At 40.1% G+C, this 22,934-nt stretch overlaps 1 protein-coding gene across 1 annotated transcript in view; it reads left to right on the top strand.

The window, feature by feature from the left end:
• The first annotated feature begins 459 nt into the window (after positions 1-459).
• Positions 460-22,934, top strand: part of LOC117545494 (dihydropyrimidine dehydrogenase [NADP(+)]-like) — a 50,565-nt gene continuing 28,090 nt past the window's right edge. The window contains 9 exon segments of the mRNA XM_034215294.1: positions 460-752; positions 8,884-8,994; positions 9,164-9,246; positions 12,925-13,012; positions 13,160-13,321; positions 13,932-14,128; positions 14,674-14,755; positions 15,062-15,149; positions 15,330-15,437. Coding sequence (XP_034071185.1) covers positions 723-752; positions 8,884-8,994; positions 9,164-9,246; positions 12,925-13,012; positions 13,160-13,321; positions 13,932-14,128; positions 14,674-14,755; positions 15,062-15,149; positions 15,330-15,437 — 949 coding nt within the window. The 5' untranslated portion in view covers positions 460-722.

The following is a 22,934-nucleotide window of genomic DNA, read 5'->3' as shown; positions in this document are numbered from 1 at the left end:
CTTCATTAGATTCTAGATGAGCCCCGAGCAATATAACAGGTTCTCTGTAGAATAGGGTTCTTATTAGCACCCTTAGAACGAGGGAAGGTACTGGTTAGAAACCTCAGAGAGGGTTCTTGTGGAACCATAGAGTATATATATACATATATTTATATATATATACATTTTTTTTTTTTTCTTTGTTGTTCAATGTGCGGGGGTATACCATGGATCCAATGTATAAGAAACCAAAAAGGGAACACCTTTAAACTTTTGCCAAAGTTTTGAGAGCTGCCTCGGCTCTAGCCCATACACATACAAGCAGACTTATCATTGAGACAGAAAGGAAGGAGTTAAAAAAGAAATAAGTACCCAGGATGGAGTTTGAACCTGACGGTTGGCTGTGGTGACTGTTTGATGATCCAGAGCTCATGAGCAATGCACCCAGTAACATGCTGTCCATCAGCTGAACTTCAACCCTGCATATCATCTCTGCCGGTCAGCCTGCCTTATCCACAGATTAGTCCGGGTAAAACAACATTCATTTGCTTTAACCAGTCAACATGTTGTCTAACTGTGAGTTAGAGGAGTGTACCTCTTAAGGACAGTACACTTCCGGAGAGTTCCACTTGGGAGCAGAACAGTCCCGGACAGTGCTTCGGACCTCTAATCCAGAGAGCAGCGACAATCTCCAGGAGATCTTCAGAGAGCATTTAGACCCCAAACTAGACGGAAGCAGCATCATGTTGAGCAAAGACCTGCCAGACATTGAGGTAAATGATGGTCTGTGTATCTGTTACAGCTTCAGTAATTCACTGCATCTACAGCTGGAGTCCACTAATAATGTTGATAGAATTGACGAATCATAATACATAGTGTGAAATCATACTTTTTTTTGAATGGTAATACTTTTCTGATATTGTTGGTTCCAGAACAAATCTTGTTTGAACCTGTATATCAGAGTAGAACAAAGTCGCTTGAAATAAAACTCAAATAACCTTTTCACTCTTAAAGTCCTGAACATAATTTGTATGAGTATACATTGGATTATTCTTGTTTAGTTTAGGGATTATCCTCCAGAACACTAATCTGAGGTCTCACAATGGACTAATGTGAATAGAGACTTTAAACGCCTTACATTCTCTGCAGAAATGCTACAGTTTGGTCACTAGGTACTAATGGACAGAAATCATTTAAAAGAGAATTTTCAGCATCAGTATTATGTTCAAAGTTCAGCTCAGTACACAGGGTGCCTTCAATTTACTATTTAGTGTGCCAGAAAATGTAGTATGGCCCAATACATTGTATTTAAAATATTTGATTCCCAAAAATAGCAGGATGATCAGCATTTGTCATATTTTGCAGCATGTCAAATGCTCCATGCTTTTCTGGCTTTATGACTCACAATCTTTGGACAGGGTCTATGAGCAAAAGGGTCAAGGCACAATGTTATGTTATGAGTAGTATTTCCCAAAAGTATGTATTCTTCATGCTACCGTGGTATTTGGAATGGAAAGGTGTTACTTATAACAGAAAGGCCGTTGTAAATATGATGTGGGACATCTACAAGGCAGAAAGGGTCTTATGGTGACACTATAAAAGTCGGGTTATGGTAAATGCATGGTCCAGTTTTTAAGGAATAAAGGTCAGGAGTCACTGGCTCAGCCGCTGCAAACGTGGCCAGTATCATTTCATAAACATCTTATGAGTATTTACACATTCTGGAGAACCTCATTAATTACATCTCTGGATTTGAGTAAAGGAGAGCCCTTGTTGACATGAATTAAAGTGCATTTCAAATTAAATTAAACTATTTAATCATATTGTTGTCTTTCAGCTTAGGTAAAGATGGGTTGTGATCCTTTGAAGCAAAATATTGTTTATATAAATCTTTTTAGTCCAAAATACATTCTGCCACATTATGTCACAGCAGGATTAAGGAGATAAAAGACCATGTTATATAGTCTCGCTCATGACCTTGTGGTCTTATGCAACAATCGGCGTGTGACGTTATAAAATCTGTAGATAAGTGATGTATGGTCAGAGTCGATGGATGGGTGTGCACATGAAGGGATGGTGCAATAGTTTTAACGGATGTCCAAAAGATCAGCATTCAACTCTTTGGTTTTAAAACTGAAATTCAGTTTGGGTGAAGCAGATGATAATATAATAACTGCTACAGTACATATGTCAAAAGTGTAAAGAAAACCAGTATTAAACTATTGTTACATTTGGTATGAAAACATTTTCTTTTAATTTTGGAAGCAAACAGACTTGTTGGGATTTGTCTGGTGTATCTGTTATTTGGAAAGGCCTTATAGAGTAGATCATGAGCCTATTGATTTATTTGATTGTTTGTAACATGGTGTCAATATGAGACCTCATTTATTGTTTTTATTTCTTTTGTATTATATACCACATGTCACATAACCCCAGCACATTGACCTGGCTGCTCGTCATTATCTTATCACCTTGAACCTGATCTAAGCAAACAAGTTCACTTCCTAGACTTTTCCAGTTTCAGAGATTTTGTCAGCAGTGTGTGTGTGGTGTGTGTGTGTTGGTGTGTGTGTGTGTGTGTGTGTGTGTGTGTGTGTGTGTGTGTGTGTGTGTGTGTGTGTGTGTGTGTGTGTGTGTGTGTGTGTGTGTGTGTGTGTGTGTGTGTGTGTGTGTGTGTGTGTGTGTGTGTGTGTGTGTGTGTGTGTGTGTGTGTGTGTGTGTGTGTACAGTCACACGCGGCAAAATATAGATATGAACTGCAAATAGGTTTGGCTTGTGTGAAGTGTAACATTAAACAATCTATTAACATATCAAATACAACATTTATGATTGACACCACTCGTTCCCTTCTCCTCAGTGAGGCCTGTATGGGATTAGTTTTGTATCATAAAGATAAAGCAACACTTTCTCAGAATAAAGCAAAAACTATGAGTTTAAAAGAAGAAAATCTCGGCGGCTTGTATCCGCTTGTATCCGCAAAATAAAATAAATTTCAAAAATAAAACTATAAGTTGCAAACAAATCATTTGTATAATCATGTAAACTATAATTATTGTTTTCTTTGTTTTAACATAGGTTTTTGTTTGCAGTTCTTGTTTCTTCTTTCTCAATGATCAGACTTTTGCTCTCGCTGCAGCTCTTCTCGTTTTTTGTTTGAGATTCTGACACAAACCTCCCAGGTGGGCGGGACTTTCAGGGGTGTGTCCCCATTGGCTACTCAGTTTTTGAGTGACAGCCCACTACACCACAGATCATACAGTGCAACTCATGCAGCAAACTCCGGAGTCCACTCGGCCACGTTGTGTGTCGGTGTCTCCTGGGGAGTTTTCATGAACATATCGGACTCATCTTATGGATTGCTGTGCATTATACTTGTGTTGTGTAGTTTATACTTTATTCCAACTTTAAATATTTTAATACCTGAACACACTGCTGCTGTTAAATAATTTCCCAATTTGGGATTGATAAAGTGTCTGTCTATTAATTGTATAGATTAAAAAAACACATCTATGTATTTTCAAGCTAAAGGTGATACACAATATAAACTGTATACTGTTATTTTTCAAAGACATTTCATTTCAAAAGCATATATTGCTATGTTTAGGACAAACAATTAAAGACTGCTTTAATTTAACAAATTCTACAATATAAAAGTGGCAGATTTGCTTTATGAAACAGACCAGACCTAGGCTGCATACCAACACAATTAGGAGCATGCTCACATGTTACTATGTTGGTCTGAAGAGCTGAAGCATTCATACACAATGGATACAAACTGTGTTGTCTCATTCTATATCCTGTGAGAAAATGATATACATTTAGCATTAACAACTCAACTTACTATTCCTAGCCTGAGGAAGATATGAAAAATCAACAGATTTGAATGTAATCTCTAACATTTTCATGTAGAATAAAGACAAAAGAGTGATTATACAAATTACATTTATTGAAATTTGAACCAGAAGATGAAGTCTCAAAGAATGTTTTAAATAAAAGGACATAAAACAAAAAGGTGGATAATAATCAAATCTATTAAAAGGTATATGTAAAGACATGTGGTCAAATGAAATGACACTGAGCAAGTGACAACAGTAACGCCAGCGTGGATGAAGCTGGTGCAGGTCTCTCTTCAGTTTACTTCGTTGCGAGTTTACTTCGTTGCTAGCAAGCATAGACAGTATCATTAGCCAGCATGGAATGTAGCATAAAATAGCACCATAGACATTAATCTCATAAATGTTCAAAATGTTAAAAGAAATAGTGGAGAAGAACCGGGGTTTTTTGCTTTGTATGTCGGGGGCGGGAGATTCATGTGATTGGTTGTTGGTCGCGAAATCCCCAAGCTTTCAGACACGCCCAGCTCCAAGATTTTCAAGATTTTTGAAAAGCTGCTGTGTGGACGTACCGTTAGGCTACTTAGCTTGCATTGTTCTGGATCTAAAGGTATCAAAAGCTAACTTTCATAGCACAGCTTTACTTCTCACTTACCACAATAAAGAAACAGACCGTATAGTACAGCACAAACAACACAAATGATCAATACTTACATATATTTTCACTTGTAGTATTATAATAATTGAAATGCTGGTTCTTCTGGTGTGTTCTGTCCACGCTCAGCTACCGCACCGCAGCTGCCTGCACTGTACAATCGCTGGAGGACTGGGCTGTCACTCAAAAACTGAGTAGCCAATGGGGACGCACCCCTGAAAGTCCCGCCCACCTGGGAGGTTTGTGTCAGAATCTCAAACAAAAAATGAGGGAGCGTAAACGAGAAAGCTGCAGCAAGAGCAAAAGTCTGATCATTGAGAAAGAAGAAACAAGAACTGCAAACAAAAAAGACTTATAGTTTACATGATTACACACATGATTTATTTGCAACTTATAGTTTTATTTTTGAAATGTATTTTATTTTGCTTGACTCAGTTTTTTTTCTTCTTTTAAACTCATAGTTTTGCTTTATTCTGAGAAAGTGTTGCTTTATCTTTATGATACAAAACTAATCCCATAGTTCTGAAGCTAACTGAGGAAAGTAGCGCGAGTCTGCAGAAATGTGCCGGTGCCAAGAGTACCAAAATAAAACGTACTTTTCAAAATAAAAGCATCTAAAAAATAAAGTGACAGTGACTAGTTTTACAAATAAAGTATGGACAAAAAGGATTTTACTGAAATATAAACAAGTGAAGTTATACATTGGTTACATAAATGTACCTTAGAGGGATATTTTTCAAGTTTTGAATACTCTTATCAACATATGAGTGGACAAATATGCTTTATGCAAATGTTTGTTTATTATCATTTGAACAATGACAAATATTATCATGAATATTACACATAACAACCTCTGAACATTACAAATATTCGCCTCAATTCAACCTGGAACCTCTCTCATACAATAACACTGTGTGTGTGTGTGTGTGTGTGTGTGTGTGTGTGTGTGTGTGTGTGTGTGTGTGTGTGTGTGTGTGTGTGTGTGGTCTAGCATTACTATACTTGTGGGGACCTAAATCTGTTTACATAGTCACGTGTGGGGACTGGCTTCCCTTATGGGGACAAATTGGAGGTCTCCATGAGGGGAATCATTAATTTTAGGGTGAAGACTTGGTTAGGTTTAGGATTAGGGTTAGGGTTAGGTTAAGGGTAAGGGTTAGGGTTAGGCATGTGTTGGTTATGGTTAAGGTTAGGATAAGTCTCAAGGAAATGCATGTAAGTCAATGTAATGTCCCCTGAAGTGATGTATACATGGTGTGTGTGTGTGTTTGTGTGTGTGTTGTGTGTGTGTGTGTGTGTGTGTGTGTGTGTGTGTGTGTGTGTGTGTGTGTGTGTGTGTGTGTGTGTGTGTGTGTGTGTGTGTGTGTGTGTCGGCACAGTTGTCGGCAAAATGCTGCTCCTCTGTTTTCATAACTGTCAAAGCATGAGACTGAAGTTCCCACTGTGGGTCAAAATAATGCGCTGTGACCCGAGGTAACTGTCATTACTGAGTGAAGTCCAATAGTCTCCGGTGAGTCTTTCTTAACAACCTGTTAAACCCCGAGCCTGTTTTTCAGGTTTCAGGCTCGAAAATGACATTCCCAGAACAAATGACCATATCTTCCCTTCTAAAAGGGTTACATTAATGATCTTTTTTCTCAAAGTAATGATAAACCTGTGAGTTGGATGTAGAAAAGTCAGAATCAATATATATGTTTTTTATTTTAAAGAAAATTCAGATTGAACATAGTAAAAAACTGTATATTATAGTGTCCGTCCAAAAAATATTTTGTACTTATAGTGAAAACTAACCTTGGATGATGGGTTAGTAGACTAAAAGCTTTAGGAATCCAAATTCCAACATATAATAAGTACCCTGTATCAAGATTGATGCAAAACAAGTTATATTTGACCTTTTTAGACAGATTTAGCAAAAAACACCCTCTTCTGGGGCCATTTGGGTGGATTTTCCATATCTCTGGCTCCCCTTGCTGGATTTTGACATGTGACATCTTTTTCTGACCGGCAGAGCCAATGGAATTGAGGGGAACTCACACATAGTCCTTATTTGGTAATGTGTGTGTTTGACTGCCGCATAGCCAAGACCGGAAGCAGCAGCCACTCTAGTGGCTACCATTAGCAGCTAACTTTTGCTCTGCGATTTTTACATAAAAATGGAATTATGGATTATAAATGAAATAATTATTTTATACAGAGACGTTAAAAACCTATGGATTAACCGATTCAGCCGCGTTTTTTCTGGTTTTAATGCCATTGAACACGTCTTTTGATCAGATTGACAGCTACGGTGAGACGATCTCCCTAGAAGTTCCGTAAAGGTACGTGTTGTGATGTCTGTGTTTGCTTCCCCTGTCCGAGTTCAGATCACTCAGTGATGATACTATATACCTAAATAATCTGTGGAACCTCAGCTTTAATCGGATATATTGTATGTGCAGCTACGATAAGTAATAAGGGTACTTTTATCTTGAGTTCTGTGCCAATGTCCGTTAGCATTTTTCGCTCAGGGGTCATTTAGATGCTTCTTATGAGACTTGTGTTTTGTTTTGGTAAACATGGTTTGTATCGTCAGTTAGCTGAGATTATTTCCGTTAATCTGGTATAACACATTAATAGGTTCTTAAATATTAAGATGCCCTGAGACACAGTGTCGTGAAAGAAAAAAAACAAGAGCGGAGACCTTGGGGTTTAACAGGTTCCTCCTCTACTTTCGCTGTTTCATACAAGTTGTGTATTTTCGACACAGTGGTGGCTCTGGAAGGCAATTCATAAGTGCAGTCGTTGGATGCGACCCAAATTATATCACGCAGCCCCTCGTCCTCCACAATGTTAATTGGCCTGCAAGCTGTCGCCACCCATTTAGCGATCTTTGTTGAAAGTTTGCTGCTCGTCGACGTGTCCATGGCGTCTCCCCCGCACACTTTCAAGTGTGGTCTGTTGCAAGCGGGCGGCAGGAGCGGGGCTGTCGGCATCAGCAGTGTGCTTGGATTGTATGGGGTATTCAACTAAAATTCAACGAGGTCCAGTTAAAGAAAATGTCCCCGTGCAAAGGTCCGGAACTTCAAAATGTCTAACTTGCTTTATGAATTAGTGTGATATATATTGAAGTGACCTGTAGCTTTATCAACGTCTGCATGTAATCAACAACTGACTGCTAATCAAATAAAGAAAGTACAATTCAAAAACAACATGTATTGTGAATTAACATTGAACTATACAGATATACAGTAAATACTGTGGATATGTGTAATGTTCCTCTCGGGCTGCATTTCAAAATAAAATAGAGAAAATAAATAAAATAGCTTTTGAAAGTATGTGCATCTTAAAAGTGCTTAATTTTAGATAAATAAATAAAAGTGTAGCAGCAGCTTGAGTTTCCCTTTTTCTTTGTTAACCGTTTCACATCATGACTTAACAGTTTCAGCCGATTATAGAACAATATCAGTCTTTACACATCATAACAATTGAACAGTTTTAAAGTTTCTCTTTCTCTCCCTCTTATATTGCAGTCCCTCACTCACTTTGTTTTATTCAGTGCGAGAATTGAGCTGGAGCTTGTCCTGCCAGGAGCTTGTAAATCTGGGCTGAAATGGTGTCAGGGCCATTCTCATACACACATGCAGGTGCTCATTGGTTAGCCTCGGTTAGCCTGCCCTGGAACGATATTTAGTTTTAATTTTGATCCTGGTGGACTGATCATATTGGGCTCTGAGACTGCTTATTTGTTGTGACCTCAGTTCTGACTTGAGAGGGAATGTTTGGTCAAACACTTTGTGTTTTGTCTCATAGTGGCGTGTTGGCACTTTTAATGAGCGCCACGGTCTCTGAACAAATGAGACACACTGGTTCTGTGCTCCCAGTGGGCAGGATGAACATGACTGAGTCCACTCAGGGTTAAAAGCTCTGTTCTCACTGTCCACTTTCCTCTTCTTGGAGAGTGCCATATGTAATTATTTGTCTCTCCCTGTCTGCCGCTAACACGCCTGTTCACTCTCCTCTCCGCTTCTCTCCCTGTATCACTAATTATTCTCTTCACTCACTTTCCTCTCCGCTTCTCTCTGCCACGCTCTCATCTCTTCTTCTGTGTTTCTCTCCCTGTATCGCTCACTCGTCTCTTTCGCCCCCTGTCGGCGGCGGTTAAAATAGAATCACCCCGTCAAAATTAAAATCTCCTATTAATGTATTGATTATAGGTCCGGGTCTGTATAGGTTAGCGTCTGGGTCCGGACCGCGGTCCGCCTGTTGCCGACGCCTGGTATAGATGGTATTTTAAACTTGATGCGCTCTGAAACTACGGGGCGGCCCAGGCCAAAAAATGCACATGCGTTAATCGCGTTAAAATAATTAGTGGCATTAATTTTTTTTGTCGTTAACACGTTAACTTGACAGACCTAGCATTTTCCCCTTTTCCTACAGAGCATCCTGGCTCTGAATCCCAGGGTGAAGACTCATGCTCAGATTATGTCCACGGCCAACAAGAAGAAAGAAAAGACACACTGGAAGAGAAACCATGAAAAGAGCTGTGATGTAAGTATACGGCGCTCTCTCACACACACACAGCCTGGCTTTGGTTGTGCGGTTTAGTCGTTAGCATTTGTTTAAATGTTCTTTGTCCATGTTTGTCCACCAATCCCTTCTTTTTTGTCCCTGTTTTCATTAATCTTTTTTGCATTGTTCTATGTTCTCCACTCTTCAGTCTTGTGTGGACTTAGAAAACAACTTTGATGATATCAAACACACAACGCTGAGTGAGCGTGGAGCTCTTCGAGAAGCACTCAGGTGAGAATGAATGACTTTGTTCCGTTTTTAATGAAAAGTACCCATTACCAAGTACCATACTGAGTTGTTAAACTTCAATTCTTGCGATCTCACTCAACTGCAAAAAAGGGAAAACCACTTTTCAGCCTTCTTACCACGGAGGTGTTCGTCTGGTTGCTCCTCATGTTCTCTCTCTTAGAACTCTTTTCAGTGTGTTTTCAGTTCAATTAAGTTTATTAAAATAGACTTCAAACCATAGTTCACAAACTAATCGGTGAGGTCATGGGGACCATGTCCACCTTTACATTCCAGTCTATGGTCCTAGAGTGGTGCAGTGAGGACGATTTTTTTGACAGAAAGCAATGTGATCTGAAAATTACAGAAAATAAGATATTTTGTAAAAGTTTATAAGGTTTATGGTAGTAACACATTCTGGTCGGCAAGCCAATCTCTACATATGAACACCACTATTAGGATTTTTGAAGCGTAAACACAATTTCAGGAAGTAAAAAGCTATTGTACATCACAGACACGGCTGTGCATCACCACCGCTAAGCTAAAGGCGGCTAATGTTCAGCATGATAACATTAAGTTGTCTCGTTTATTCACTTGTTAGCTGTTTTTATGACCCATAGAAGCTTCAGACATTCACCTTTGGGGTATTTACTGACACATTTTATTTTGTAGAACAAAACATGAAAATCTCTTCAGCTTGTATTTACCCAACCCAGTCTCACGGCATTCCGTGTTATAGTCACGAAATGTAATCTATTGATTCGTGTTCACCAACACGATATTCCCCTTTTTTTCGTGTCACACAGAACGATTTTAAAAGCAATGTATTTCTATAGTGTATTACATGCCTGCACTACGTATTTTTGTCCGGTCGGGTCTTGGAAGACCGGAAGCTGTGTGGTTCATAAAAACATTTTCTTACTCAATATCAAGAAAAGCGTTATATATATTAAGCCTGACAAAGTACTTAACGTCAAATATATTGCATAATTTGTTTTGGTACTTGACAATCAACTTTCCTACAATCTTAACTATGTTGAAGCACTTATTTTAACTGATATTTTGAAATTCATTTCCTGACAGACGACAAAAAAGCCCGAGATTCTAGAATTAAACAAATATAAAAACAAGGATAATTGTGTATTATTGTTGAGTAAATAACAGTTTGTTATTTAGAAAATAATAACAAATTAGAAGGAAAAAAAGATTTAAAAAAATACATATTTCAATATTCTGAGCCTCATTTATTTTCCTCACGGACGTCAAAGAAAGTTGTGGCTTGATATTGAGTAAGAAAATATTTTTATGAACCACACAACTTCCGGTCTTCCAAGACCGACCGGACAAAAAGACGTAGTGGGGGGTCATTCACGGGCCATGCCCCCCCCCCCCCCCCCCCCCCCCCCCAAAACGAGCCACTGTATGATACAGTACAGTACAAGTACTTCTGGGTTTCATTCAAGCTCGGCTTTCTGTGTGTGGCACGAGCGCATTTTGTTGTTGTTAGCATCTGGTTAGCTAGCTATGCTAACGGTTATAAAGAGCTGTTTCTACAACAAGTGTGGAGGAGAGTCCTCTCCTGTCACAGTGAGAGGCTCAACTTCAGCTCAGTGAGGTAAGGTCAGGACTCTGTCAGTGTTAAATAGTTAATTTAAGTTATCGCAGTGGGTCTCAAACGGTTTGGTTACCATTTATGTAAACAAGTATTTCCGAGGAACACCTTTATATTATCATTATAGTTATTAAAAAATAAGAGAATAAATGAAAAACAGGTATGAAATACTAGGCTATATGACAGAAAATAAGAATACAGTTTAAAAGGGGAGTGATTTGTAAAATATGCATAAAGAAAAAGTAAATCTGTTTACAGTTCTGTTTCATATGGGTGTTGAGAGATGTATCCATAGAACTCTTAATGATGCTCTCAAAGTGCATCAGATTGATGCATTTAACTTCAATATTTAAAAAAAAATCTTCCCGGGTTGTTGACGGCAGTGTGTGCCCCCCTGTGGTAAATGATTTCCCCCCCTTTCGATTTGCATACTACCAATAGAAATACCTTGCTTTCAAAATCGTTCTGTGTGACACGGAAAAAAGGGGAAAATCGTGTTGGTGAACACGAATCAATAGATTACATTTCATGACTATAACACGAAATGCCGAGAGACTGGGTTGCCATGTTAGCGGTTAGCTCAAAGCACCGCTAACAGATAAAACGGCTGTTTGATTTTTGAATGTTATTACTTTAACTAGAGAATGCAATTCCTGAATAAATTGCTAGTGGGAATGCTTTATGCTGAAAAGCTGACGCTAAACTGCTATGCTGAAATGTAATGTGTAAGAAGAAAGTGAAGAATTTAGATTGAAATGATACATGAACACTGGGGGCTTGAATGTGTGATGAGAGAAGAAAAGAAAGTAAAAAGGCTTGGAAAAGCAGCAGAATATTTGAACTGCAAACTTCTGAACTAACTTGATGGCGAATGATCTGTCGCCATGCCAACGGCATTTGATGACACCCCATAATACGCTTAGATGCGTTGATGGCTGCATCGTTACCAAACCTGTGAAGTTTTGGGGCGTTTGGAGCAGTTTCACTGAAGTTATGAGAAAACTGTGTTTCATGGCGAGCATTGTGTTGCTATGCCAACGGCATTTGAATAAATCTCAAAACTGTCCTGGAGATGTCTTCACGGCTGGACTGTTAGCACACTGCTATCTGAAGTCTGCTGCTCTGAGCATGTCAGCTGGAGCGATGACATCATCGTGTTCCATGACACAGGTGTTTATATTTGAGCTAACGAGGTGTGCAGAGATCACAGGTTTCCATTGTTCTGAATGAGAGATAAACCTCTTACATGTGAACGTTTTGTGGAAGAACCGTAACAGATATCTGTGAAATTCCAAAAGTTGTTTTACACGAATAATGTCAGAAAGATGTGTAACATTTTAAAGTTGGAATGAGGTTTCTGAGTGAAAGTATGAATGAACAGTTAGCAGTTGAATCGCATGAAGATTTGTTGAAGTCTGAAGAATTTCTCCATTGACTTCAATGTTAAAAAATGTATGTATCATGGGATGTATCTCTGGAATTATGAAAGTTATGAATGAGAAAAGTAATAGCCATCGATTCCCGACCGAGCTGAACGTTTTGATGTTTGAACGGAGTTTCTGCGATGTTCAATGCAGGAGGAGAAGAGAGCCAAAATAAGTCGGCGGAATAATAAACTTTTCGTGCGTAGAATAACAGTTAGTGGGAATGCTGTTAACAACATTCCCACTAAATAATAATCATTATGAATGGCTTGCCTTCAATCTGGGCCATATATCCCCAAGATAGACTTAGCTTTTAGGGAAATGTGCGAATCTGAGAATTAGATGAGGCGGTGCAGTAGGAAAGGCACTAGGACAAGACGGCTTGACATTTAATTTTTTCTGGGTGGATTTGAAAAGCTTTTTATTTGAGGCAATAAAATACATTTTGAACAATAGGACACTTACACCCTAAACACTTTAATTATCTGTTCATAATGCTCTCCATTTTTTAAGTTTAGTAATGAACCTTGATGTTTATATGCCTTGTTATAATGTACTGATATAATTGTTCAATAAAGTTAAAACGTTTTACAAAAAAACATAGGCAGGGAGTTTTAAAATGTAAGTAAAAGTCTAATCTGTGTTTAGGTGTCTTAAATGCGTGGATGCTCCCTGTCAGAAGAGCTGCCCTACTAACCTGGACATCAAGTCATTTATTACAAGCATCTCTAATAAGGTACTGCAAATATACACAAACAAATACAGTCCTGCACACAGGGACTTCTAAATGTCAGTTCAATGTCCTGAAACATGTCTCAGAAGAAAAACAAACAATTATTGAAAAGTGGTATTTAGCAGTGATATTTGTGTGTGTGTATACTAGAACTACTATGGGTCAGCACGGGCCATCCTTTCTGACAACCCGCTGGGCCTGACCTGTGGAATGGTGTGTCCCACATCAGAGCTGTGTGTGGGGGGCTGCAACTTGTTTGCTTCTGAGGAGGGACCCATTAATATCGGAGGGCTGCAGCAGTTTGCTACCGAGGTACAGTTCATGAGCACAGAATACTTAAATGAGCTGTATTGAGTTGAAGCAGTTGTAATCATGTCATCTATTCAAGATTATCTTTAGCAATTATCACCGCTTGATTTTGGAAGTGTGAATGAATTGGCACAAGTAAAAAGCTAAACACTTTAAACAAACTACACCACTCGCACAACATAACCACTATTTTATAGATTCATTTTCTGGTATTCGCCATGATGACTAGTAGTCTCATTTAGCCACTTAGCAACCATCTTGTTTTAGACGCTTAAATGTTCCTAATTCACTGATTTATCTTGTAGAACAAAATGTGAAAATGTCTTTAATTCGTTAAACACAGACATTATTTCATGCATGCAACAGAAACACCCATTCAAAATCTTTCGGAATCTTGAAGTTTGCAATGCACAACACTATTTCCTGCTTGAACAAGTGATACTTATCAAATGAATCATCATCTCATTATTGTGTCCACAGTGGTAACTGTTCTTCATGGTTACGTAGGGTGACTTAAAGCCATGTTGTGTAGAAAATGTATCAGTGTTATTGTCTGAATGCAGTCTGTTAAAAGTGGGTTGTTTCAAATATATGTTTGTGTGTTTCTTCTAAGGTGTTTAGCAAGATGGGCATCCCTCAGATCAGGAATCCTGAACTGCCACCAGCCAATGAGATGCCAGAGATTTACCATGCCCCCATAGCTCTGATTGGTTGTGGCCCTGCGTCAATCAGCTGCGGCTCCTTCCTGGCCCGCCTTGGATATGATAATATTACCATATTTGAGAAACAGAAGTGGATTGGAGGGCTGAGGTAACACATCATCTGCATACATCTGTACAGTACAGCATATCAAAGTAAGATATTATATCTAATTATGTATGTCATTCTATTGTATCAATTAAGTTATTTGATACAAAAATGATTTTGTCAAAATTCATTGTAGGAACTTTAAAATAGAGTTACCAAACTACTTAGCACATACTGTATTATACAAAGCAAGGCCTAAGATGCAGCAGATGCTAGGAAACATTACAAAATAAACATAAATACAAACAAACTAGTCGCATTAATTTAGCAAAATCTGATTATTTTGTCCCTCTATAATTTGGAAATTGATGGCGTTTATGAAGAAGGGTTAGATTAAAGTCTCTTTGACAAAAACTGAATTCATACCTGTTTGAAATAACCCAAACCCAAATCAGAGAGGAAGAAAGATTCATGTTGTCCATTAGAATGACTTTGAAAAACCTCTTAAACGTACTTGTAGTGTTGAAAATGAAGAGAGATATGAAAAAGACAAAGTAAAGGGGAATAAAGGGATGTCACATTCAACACATATGTTTGATTCCCTGCAGCACAGCAGAGATCCCTCAGTTCCGGCTTCCCTATGAGGTTGTGCAGTTTGAAATAGACCTGATGAAGGATTTAGGAGTAAAGGTATGACTCACAGAAACTCCTTTCCTACTCACACATGTGTTTTAAATGCACCAATTGTCCTCACTATAATAATTGTTTAGCTATTAAGTATTGTGTATTCTGTCATCTTTCTTTATTTTGTTTATAATCATCTAAATGTGTACTGAAACATGAGGCCAAACAATTCAAATGTATGACAGAGAGCATTCCACATATTGGACAGAAAATGGACAGAGATCAAATAATGACGTTAATTTAAATGATAAGACCTTTCTGATGATTTGAATCCTTACACAGTCTTGATAAATGTGTGTTTTTATCCAACAGGTGATTTGTGAGAAGGGTCTGGGTGTTGATGGAATGACTTTGACTTCCCTGAAAGAGGAAGGATTCAAGGCAGTCTTCATCGGGATTGGTGAGTGCCTCTTCAGAAAATGCCTGTGGGAGTGTATTATCATTTTGTATACTACAATCCTTCTGTAACAGTGGGATAAATACAGTATGTCTATGTGTGATTGCTTTAAACTGTTATGCAAACATGACTTCATAGAGTAAACATATTTTTTCCTCCTGTTGAACCTGTGTGTGTCTTCAGGTCTCCCTCAGGCCAACAAAGCTAAAATCTTCCAGGATCTGACAATGGATCAGGGCTTCTTCACTTCCAAAGACTTTCTGCCCATGGTGGCTACAGCCAGCAAGAAAGGTACTGTCATACACACACACACACACACACACACACAAATTCTCGCATAGGAATGCACAAAATATACAACCCAGTCTCACGGCATTTCGTGTTATAGTCACGACATTTCATCTATTGATTCGTGTTCACCAACTGGATTTTCCCCTTTTTTTCGTGTCACACAGAACGATTTTAAAAGCACTGTATTTCTATTGGTAGTGTGTTTCGTGCCTGCAGCACGTCTTTTTGTCCGGTCGGGTCTTGGAAGACCCGACCTGTGGGGTTCATAAAACATGTTCTTACTCAATATCAAGCCACGATTATTGTTTTTAATTTTAAATCGTATAATGTCGGACTTTCTTTTGCCGTCCGCGAAGAAAAGAAACGAGGCTCAGAATACTGAAATCTGTATATTTTAAATCTTTTTTTCCTAATAATTTGTCATTCTTTTCTAAATAACACACTGTTATTTACTCAACAATAACACACAATTATCCTTGTTTTTATTTATTTGTTTAATTCTATAATTTCAGGAAGTGAATTTCAAAATAAAATAACCGGAAACAGATACACAGCCACTGAACTGATTACCCAAGATCCTCAGATATGGTTGAAGCTCGGTGATTGGATTGTTTAGCCGCAATGCACGTTGGCATATGGTGTTAATGCGATATTAAATCCGAAAAACATTTAAAAAAAAAAGAAAATAATACTTTAATCCGAGTGTGCTTGCTTTTCTCTTTGGAAGTCATCACAATCGCCGTAGTTATTTATTTATAGAGTCCTGATTAGAAGACTTCTAGACAAACTGGAAGATGTTATACATACATAAGTGTCCTACACTAATAATACAAAGTTATTATGGCTGTGTGTACCTTGTGTGCACCTCCTAGTGGTTAAAGCACGTTATTGAATTATTTTTTTAATATGTTATATTTGATGAAAAAAATATTAAGAGTACATACTTTCATAGGGGGAAATTTGAAGGTCAATGATATAAATATAGAATATAAAAAATCAAGAAGATACTATAAGTGATCTCTACAATAAAACAGTTTAGTGCCGGATGTACAGTACAAAGATATGAATAGGAGGATGTGCAAAACAGACAAACTAATTAACCTTTATGAACAAATTAAAGAATACTTTAGGTTAAGGTCTTCTTTTAAATAAGAAAAAAGCTTTCGGGGTATCTACAGATAAATATTAAGCCTGACAAAGTACTTAACGTCTAATATATTGCGTTCCTGCAATGTTAACTATGTTGAAGCACTTATTTTATCTGATATTATTCTCCCTCGTAGCCTCTTATTGTTATTTTTAGCAAGGATTCTACTGCTTTTCTTTAGTTTTTGCGCGGATTATATGGATGCTTATACCAACTATACCCAGACAATAATCCACTTTCCTGCAAATCCCTCGTCGGCTGGACGAGCTACTAACGTCTAAGCTACAAGTGGCTAATAAGGTTAGCTGCTACGCCAGCAGCGACACCTACCACAAACAATTCCAGCTCAACTTCTCCACCCAGCTCGATCATCTGCCATGCTGTGGATCTTTCTGTGTTTCTGGCTCTTTCCCCATCTCTGGTCGGCAGGTCCGTGGCAAACACAAACAGCTACCAACTCTAAATCTGTCCGGACCGGCATGACGCTAAAGTACTCCATCACGCAGCTGCTCGAGTTAAGACATTACAGCACTCCAACCTGTATCTCAGCACTTAAACAGCTTGGAATTCTACGCCGAAGCCGCTTTATCCACAGAAGCTCCGTAGAAAGTTTGTTTATTCCCAGTCTGCAGACTCCATTCCATCACTCTGGTCAGCTGAGCGCACTGTCGCACTATTTTCACGTCATCATAATACCGCCGCTCATGGAACAAATAGTAGCTCTAGAAACAGCGCGAGACCGAAAAAGCGGGACCGAAAAAGCGGGACAGAAAACGTGGGACAGAAAACGTGGAGTGGATTTCAGCCTACTTCTTCCTCTACATAGCACCGTCTCATCAAGCCTCAAAATAGAACTATTTAACACACAATCCCTCACTAATAAATCATGTCTCATACATGATCACATCCTAGATAGGGGGATTGACTTAATGTGTCTTACTGAGACCTGGCATCAGCCAGAGGCCTTTTCAGTCCTAAATGAAACCTGTCCTCCTGGCTATGATTACCTGGAGAAAGCCCACCGCACTGGTCGCAGTGGAGGCTTAGCCGTAATACACCACAGTGACCTGAAACTGACCCCCTTGTCTCTTCCTGACCTATCCTCCTTTGAATGCCTCGCATTCAAATGCAAACCCCCTTTCCCCATGACTATTATTCTCATCTACCGGCCACCCAAACCAAACCCAGCCTTCATCTCAGAGATAAATGAACTTCTCTCTTCAGTCTGTACCACGTCTGCAAATACTGTCATACTGGGGGATTTGAACATCCATGTTGACACCCCCTCCCGCCAACCTGCAGCTGACTTTTTGCAACTACTGGATGTTCTCAACCTCAAACAGCATGTTGATGTCCCCACACACACCAGGGGGCACACGCTTGACTTGGTTATCACTGACTCGGCCCCCATCACAAATCTGTTGGTGTACGATCTGGGAGTGTCGGATCACAAGGTTGTTTCAATGGAGTTCAAATTGTCTCACCACATCAAGCCCAAACGTCAAATCTATTTCAGACATTTGAAACGCATCGACACAGACATCATGACGTTGGACCTGCAGCAAATCCCCCCCTCTGCAAACTTCACTACAGTCAGTGAATCAGTGGAATACTAAAACAAAACCCTGAGTACTGTCCTGGATCTCCACGCCCCACTGAAATCACGAACAGTCAGCTTCTCCCGCTCAGCCCCTTGGTTCACTTCAGAGTTGCGTAGCATGAAGGCAGCTGGGCGTGTACTCGAGCGGCGTCTCGCACGATCTGGACTCACTGTTCACAGATTAGCCTATCAGGAACATCAAAAAACCTACTCAAAGTCACTCAAAAAAGCACGGTCACAATTCTACTCTGACATCATCAGTAAAAATCCTGGAAACTCCAAGCAGCTTTTCTCTACGGTTGATCATCTTCTCAAGCCACAAACTCCCTCACACATCGACACTACAGAAGAGCAGTGCAATAATTGTGTTACTTTCTTCAGGACAAAAGTTGCCACTATTCGCTCTCTTCTCTCCACCCCTTGTGCTGTGTCTGTCCCTACTGTTTCCAACCGCTCTGCTGCTTCACGGAGATCTCTCAGCAAGAGGTTGAGGACATCACCTGCAAGATGAAACCCTCCACCTGCACACTAGACCCTCTACCCACAGCCCTTGTCAAATCGAACATCTCGGCTATAAGTCCCATGATCACCTACCTACGTCATCAACAGCTCCCTCAAGGCTGGTCATGTTCCATTGGCTCTTAAAACTGCCGTCATCAGACCCCTTCTCAAAAAACCCACCCTAGACCCAGATATCCTCGCCAACTACAGGCCCATCTCCAACCTCCCATTTCTAGCCAAGGTGCTGGAAAAAGTAGTTGCTGTCCAGCTTCAGGACCATCTACAATTAAATGGCCTCTTTGAAAAATTCCAGTCCGGTTTCCGTTCCGCCCACAGCACTGAAACAGCTCTGGTCAGGGTCACAAACGACCTGTTGATGGCGGCTGATACTGGATCCCCATCTCTCCTCATCCTCCTGGATCTGACTGCAGCATTCGACACTCTCGACCATAACATCCTCCTTCAGCGCCTCAAACACACCATCGGACTCTCTGACTCCGCCCTGAGCTGGTTCCAGTCCTACCTGTCTGGAAGAACAGAGTACATCTCCTTGGGAGGTGCGAGGTCCCAGACACACCCTGTCACCTGTGGTGTCCCTCAAGGGTCGGTCCTTGGGCCCACTCTGTTCACCCTGTACACTCTGCCCCTTGGCCGTGTCATCAGCAAGCATGGAATATCATTCCATTGCTACGCTGATTACACGCAGCTATATATAAAGACAGACTCTATCCCACATGCTTCCTCACTGTCACCATCATCGTCACCGCTCCCATCAACATCCCTTAACACCTGCATTGAGGAGATAAAGGCCTGGATGCGAGAAAACTTCCTGCAACTAAATAGCTCCAAAACAGAAGCTATTTTAGTTGGCACACCAAACCAGGTCCAGTCCCCATAACCAATATTACCTTTTCTGGACAAACTCTCCACAGCAGTTACCAACCTGGGTGTAAGATTTGACAGACATCTAACCTTTGACACCCACATCAAACACATGTGCAAAACCTCCTTCTACCACCTCAGGAACATTGCAAAACTCCGTCCCACACTCTCCCTGTCAGATGCTGAACAGCTGGTCAGCATCTGACCTTCGTCTCCTCAAGGCTCGATTACTGCAACGCTCTCCTCATCGGGACTCCTAGCGGGAGCCTTCAGAAGCTCCAATATGTACAGAACAGTGCCGCTAGGATCCTGATGAGGGTGAGAAAATACAACCACATCACACCCGTTCTTCATTCCCTCCACTGGCTTCCTGTCTCATTCAGGATCTAATACAAGATCGCACTACTGACCCATCAATGCATCTACGGGAACGCTCCTCCATACCTGAAGGGACTTCTCACATCTCAAACCTCTACACGCAACCTCCGCTCCACAACTAACCATCGGCTTCGCCCCCCGAGGACCAAACTACGCACAATGGGGGATCGGGCTTTCTGTGCAGCTGCTCCTCACCTGTGGAATTCCCTCCCAGACCACCTGAGGACTCCACAGACCACTGACGCCTTCAAGAAAGGCTTAAAAACCTTTCTTTTTAAAAAAGCTTTTTGATTTTGTTTGTTTTTATTATGCCTCCTGTCATAGGCGGATTTTGATGGGGAATATGTTACAGCATTACTACGTCTAAAACTGTTCCAATACAAATATTTCGTATATCAATAGATGTAATAAAATGATTGTTACAATACAAATCTGAATAATATCATGTTTTGTTTGAAATCATTTCATTTTTGAGCAGTCGCATGTTGTGACGTGTGTGTGACGTGTGAGGTTAAGGACACATTTCCCTCGCTTTTTTTTGCATACAAGTGATTCAGCTATTGTATTACAAGAATTAGCAGTAATGAATATTCGGCGATTACCTAACCCGAAAGACTGTTAAAAAGGACAGCTATCCAAATCTATACAAGATGCTCGTTGGCACTGACTCTGCCTATCGGATCTGCCACCTCTGAGAGAAGTTTTTCTGCAATGAGGAGAATTCGGAACGGGCTGCGGTCAACGATGGGAGGAACAAGATTTTCCTCACTTGCGGTTCTTCACATTGAGGACGATATAACCACACAGCTGTCACCTGAGGGGATAGTGGAGTCGACATATATGCGGAACGTAAAAAAAGGCGTCTACTTCTGCACTAAGGTAGGACACTGGTTAATAATATTGTAGCATGTTCAAGTAACCAAGGGATATAGTATCAAATAAGTATAAGATGTGCACAGTTATGATAAGTTTTACAGTTATGTAATGCACTGTTGTTGGGGGGAGAGACCGCCCCTTCCATATGAGGATGAGGCGTGCATGACGGGACAAGTTATGTTCGTATGTGGAAAAGTCATACAGTGCGGTGAATGCTGGCTTTATTGCTACTGTATCCGTAGCACCCCACACAATAGTTGGGACTGTGTACTGATTTAAGTAAAAAAGGTTTGCCCCCCCAAGCGCAAATGTCAAACTCCGCCATAGGCCTCCTGTCCTGTAGCACCTTGGGATTGCTGTGAGCAATGAAAGGTGCTTTATAAATCGAATTTATTATTATTATTATTATTATTATTATATTATACATATGAATTATACTCTTATGTATGTAGATAGTATAAGAAATGTGCAGAATATGACAGTTTAATGGTGGAGGTATACACATATTGATAGATGTCACTGTTGAGGAACCTGCGACCCAGGTTTGCATTAACACCATATCCCAACGTGCATTGCGGCTAAAACATCCAATCACCAAGCTTAAACCATAGCTGAGGATCTTGGGTAATCAGTTCAGTGGGTGTGTATCGCAATGATGCTCGAAATGTCCCATATAGGCCTACATCTGTTTCATTTTGAAATTCAGTTCCTGACGGACGGCAAAAAAGCCAGAGATTATAGAATTAAACAAATAAATAAAAACAAGGATAATTGTGTGTTATTGTTGAGTAAATAACATTGTGTTATTTAGAAAATAATAACAAATTAGAAGGAAAAAATTATTTAAAAAATACAGATTTCAGTATTCTGAGGCTCTGAGCCCGATTTCTTTTCCTCACAGACGACAAAAAAAGTCCGACATTATACGATTTAAAATAAAAACAATAATTGTGGCTTGATATTGAGTAAGAACATGTTTTTATGAACTACACAGCTTCCAGTCTTCCAAGACCCGACCGGACAAAAAGACGTGTTGCAGGCACGAAACACACTACCAATAGAAATACATTGCTTTTAAAATCGTTCTCTGTGACACGAAAAAAAAAGGGGAAAATCGTGTTGGTGAACACGAATCAATAGATTAAATGTCGTGACTATAACACAAAATGCCGTGAGACTGGGTTGAAATATATCAACCATTATTGGGACATGTATATTATATTATTATGTATTATCAAGATAATGAAGGATGGCTTAATAATTATCAGCGGTATAGCAAGACACATTTATATCACTTCAATATGCCAAATAAACCCAGGGGAGACAACATTTCCGCTAACAAGTTTTTCAGGTCCCATGTCATGCTTTTCCGGTTATTACCCGTCCCCTTGTGTGTTATGAAGGTTTTTCTGCATGTAAACGGTCTGCAGAGTCACAAACCCTCAAAGTACACCCTGTAGCGAGTAAAACTCTAACACAGAAAAGACCTGTCTGTGCTGCCCCAGAACGCCTCATTGGAGATTTCTCTTTTTCCATTGTTTTCTTCCTGGGTACAGTGACGTGCCCATACCCAAATGGACCAATCCGTGGAGCCGTCACGTTACGTCCGCGGAGCCGTTGGGTTAAGTCCGTGGATTGGTCCAAATGGACTTCCTCACACACACACACTCAATATTTTCTCAACTGCAGCTCCGCCGATCTCTCCTCCCTGAGACGGCGGGACGCGGCGAGTCTGTGAGTCTGTGAGGCTGTGAGTCGGTGTGTGAGCACACACACAAACTCCCAGCCAGGCTGCGGGTGTGTGTTTGTGTTCGGGCTGGTTTCGGGCTGGGTTTCGCTGTGTCTCGCTGTCTCGCAGACGGCCACTGGGCTCATAGGGACGGGGGGGGGGGGGGGGCAGGAGCTCCAACAAGCCGTGTAGGACAGAGAGTGAATACACATACTATACAGAGATGCTGTTTGAGAAACCAATGTGAGTTTGGAAAATTGAACAATATAAATCTATTCTAGTAGACCTCAACAATGGAATTATGATCAGTAGAAAGGGCCATGACATGGGACCTTTAACATTCGAAGAGTCCAAAAATATTTTCTTTGGATCAGAATCAGATTC

This window comes from Gymnodraco acuticeps, unplaced genomic scaffold (genome assembly GCF_902827175.1).
Source record: "Gymnodraco acuticeps unplaced genomic scaffold, fGymAcu1.1, whole genome shotgun sequence".
NCBI lineage: Eukaryota > Metazoa > Chordata > Actinopteri > Perciformes > Bathydraconidae > Gymnodraco > Gymnodraco acuticeps.
This window is presented reverse-complemented; position numbering and strand designations above follow the sequence as displayed.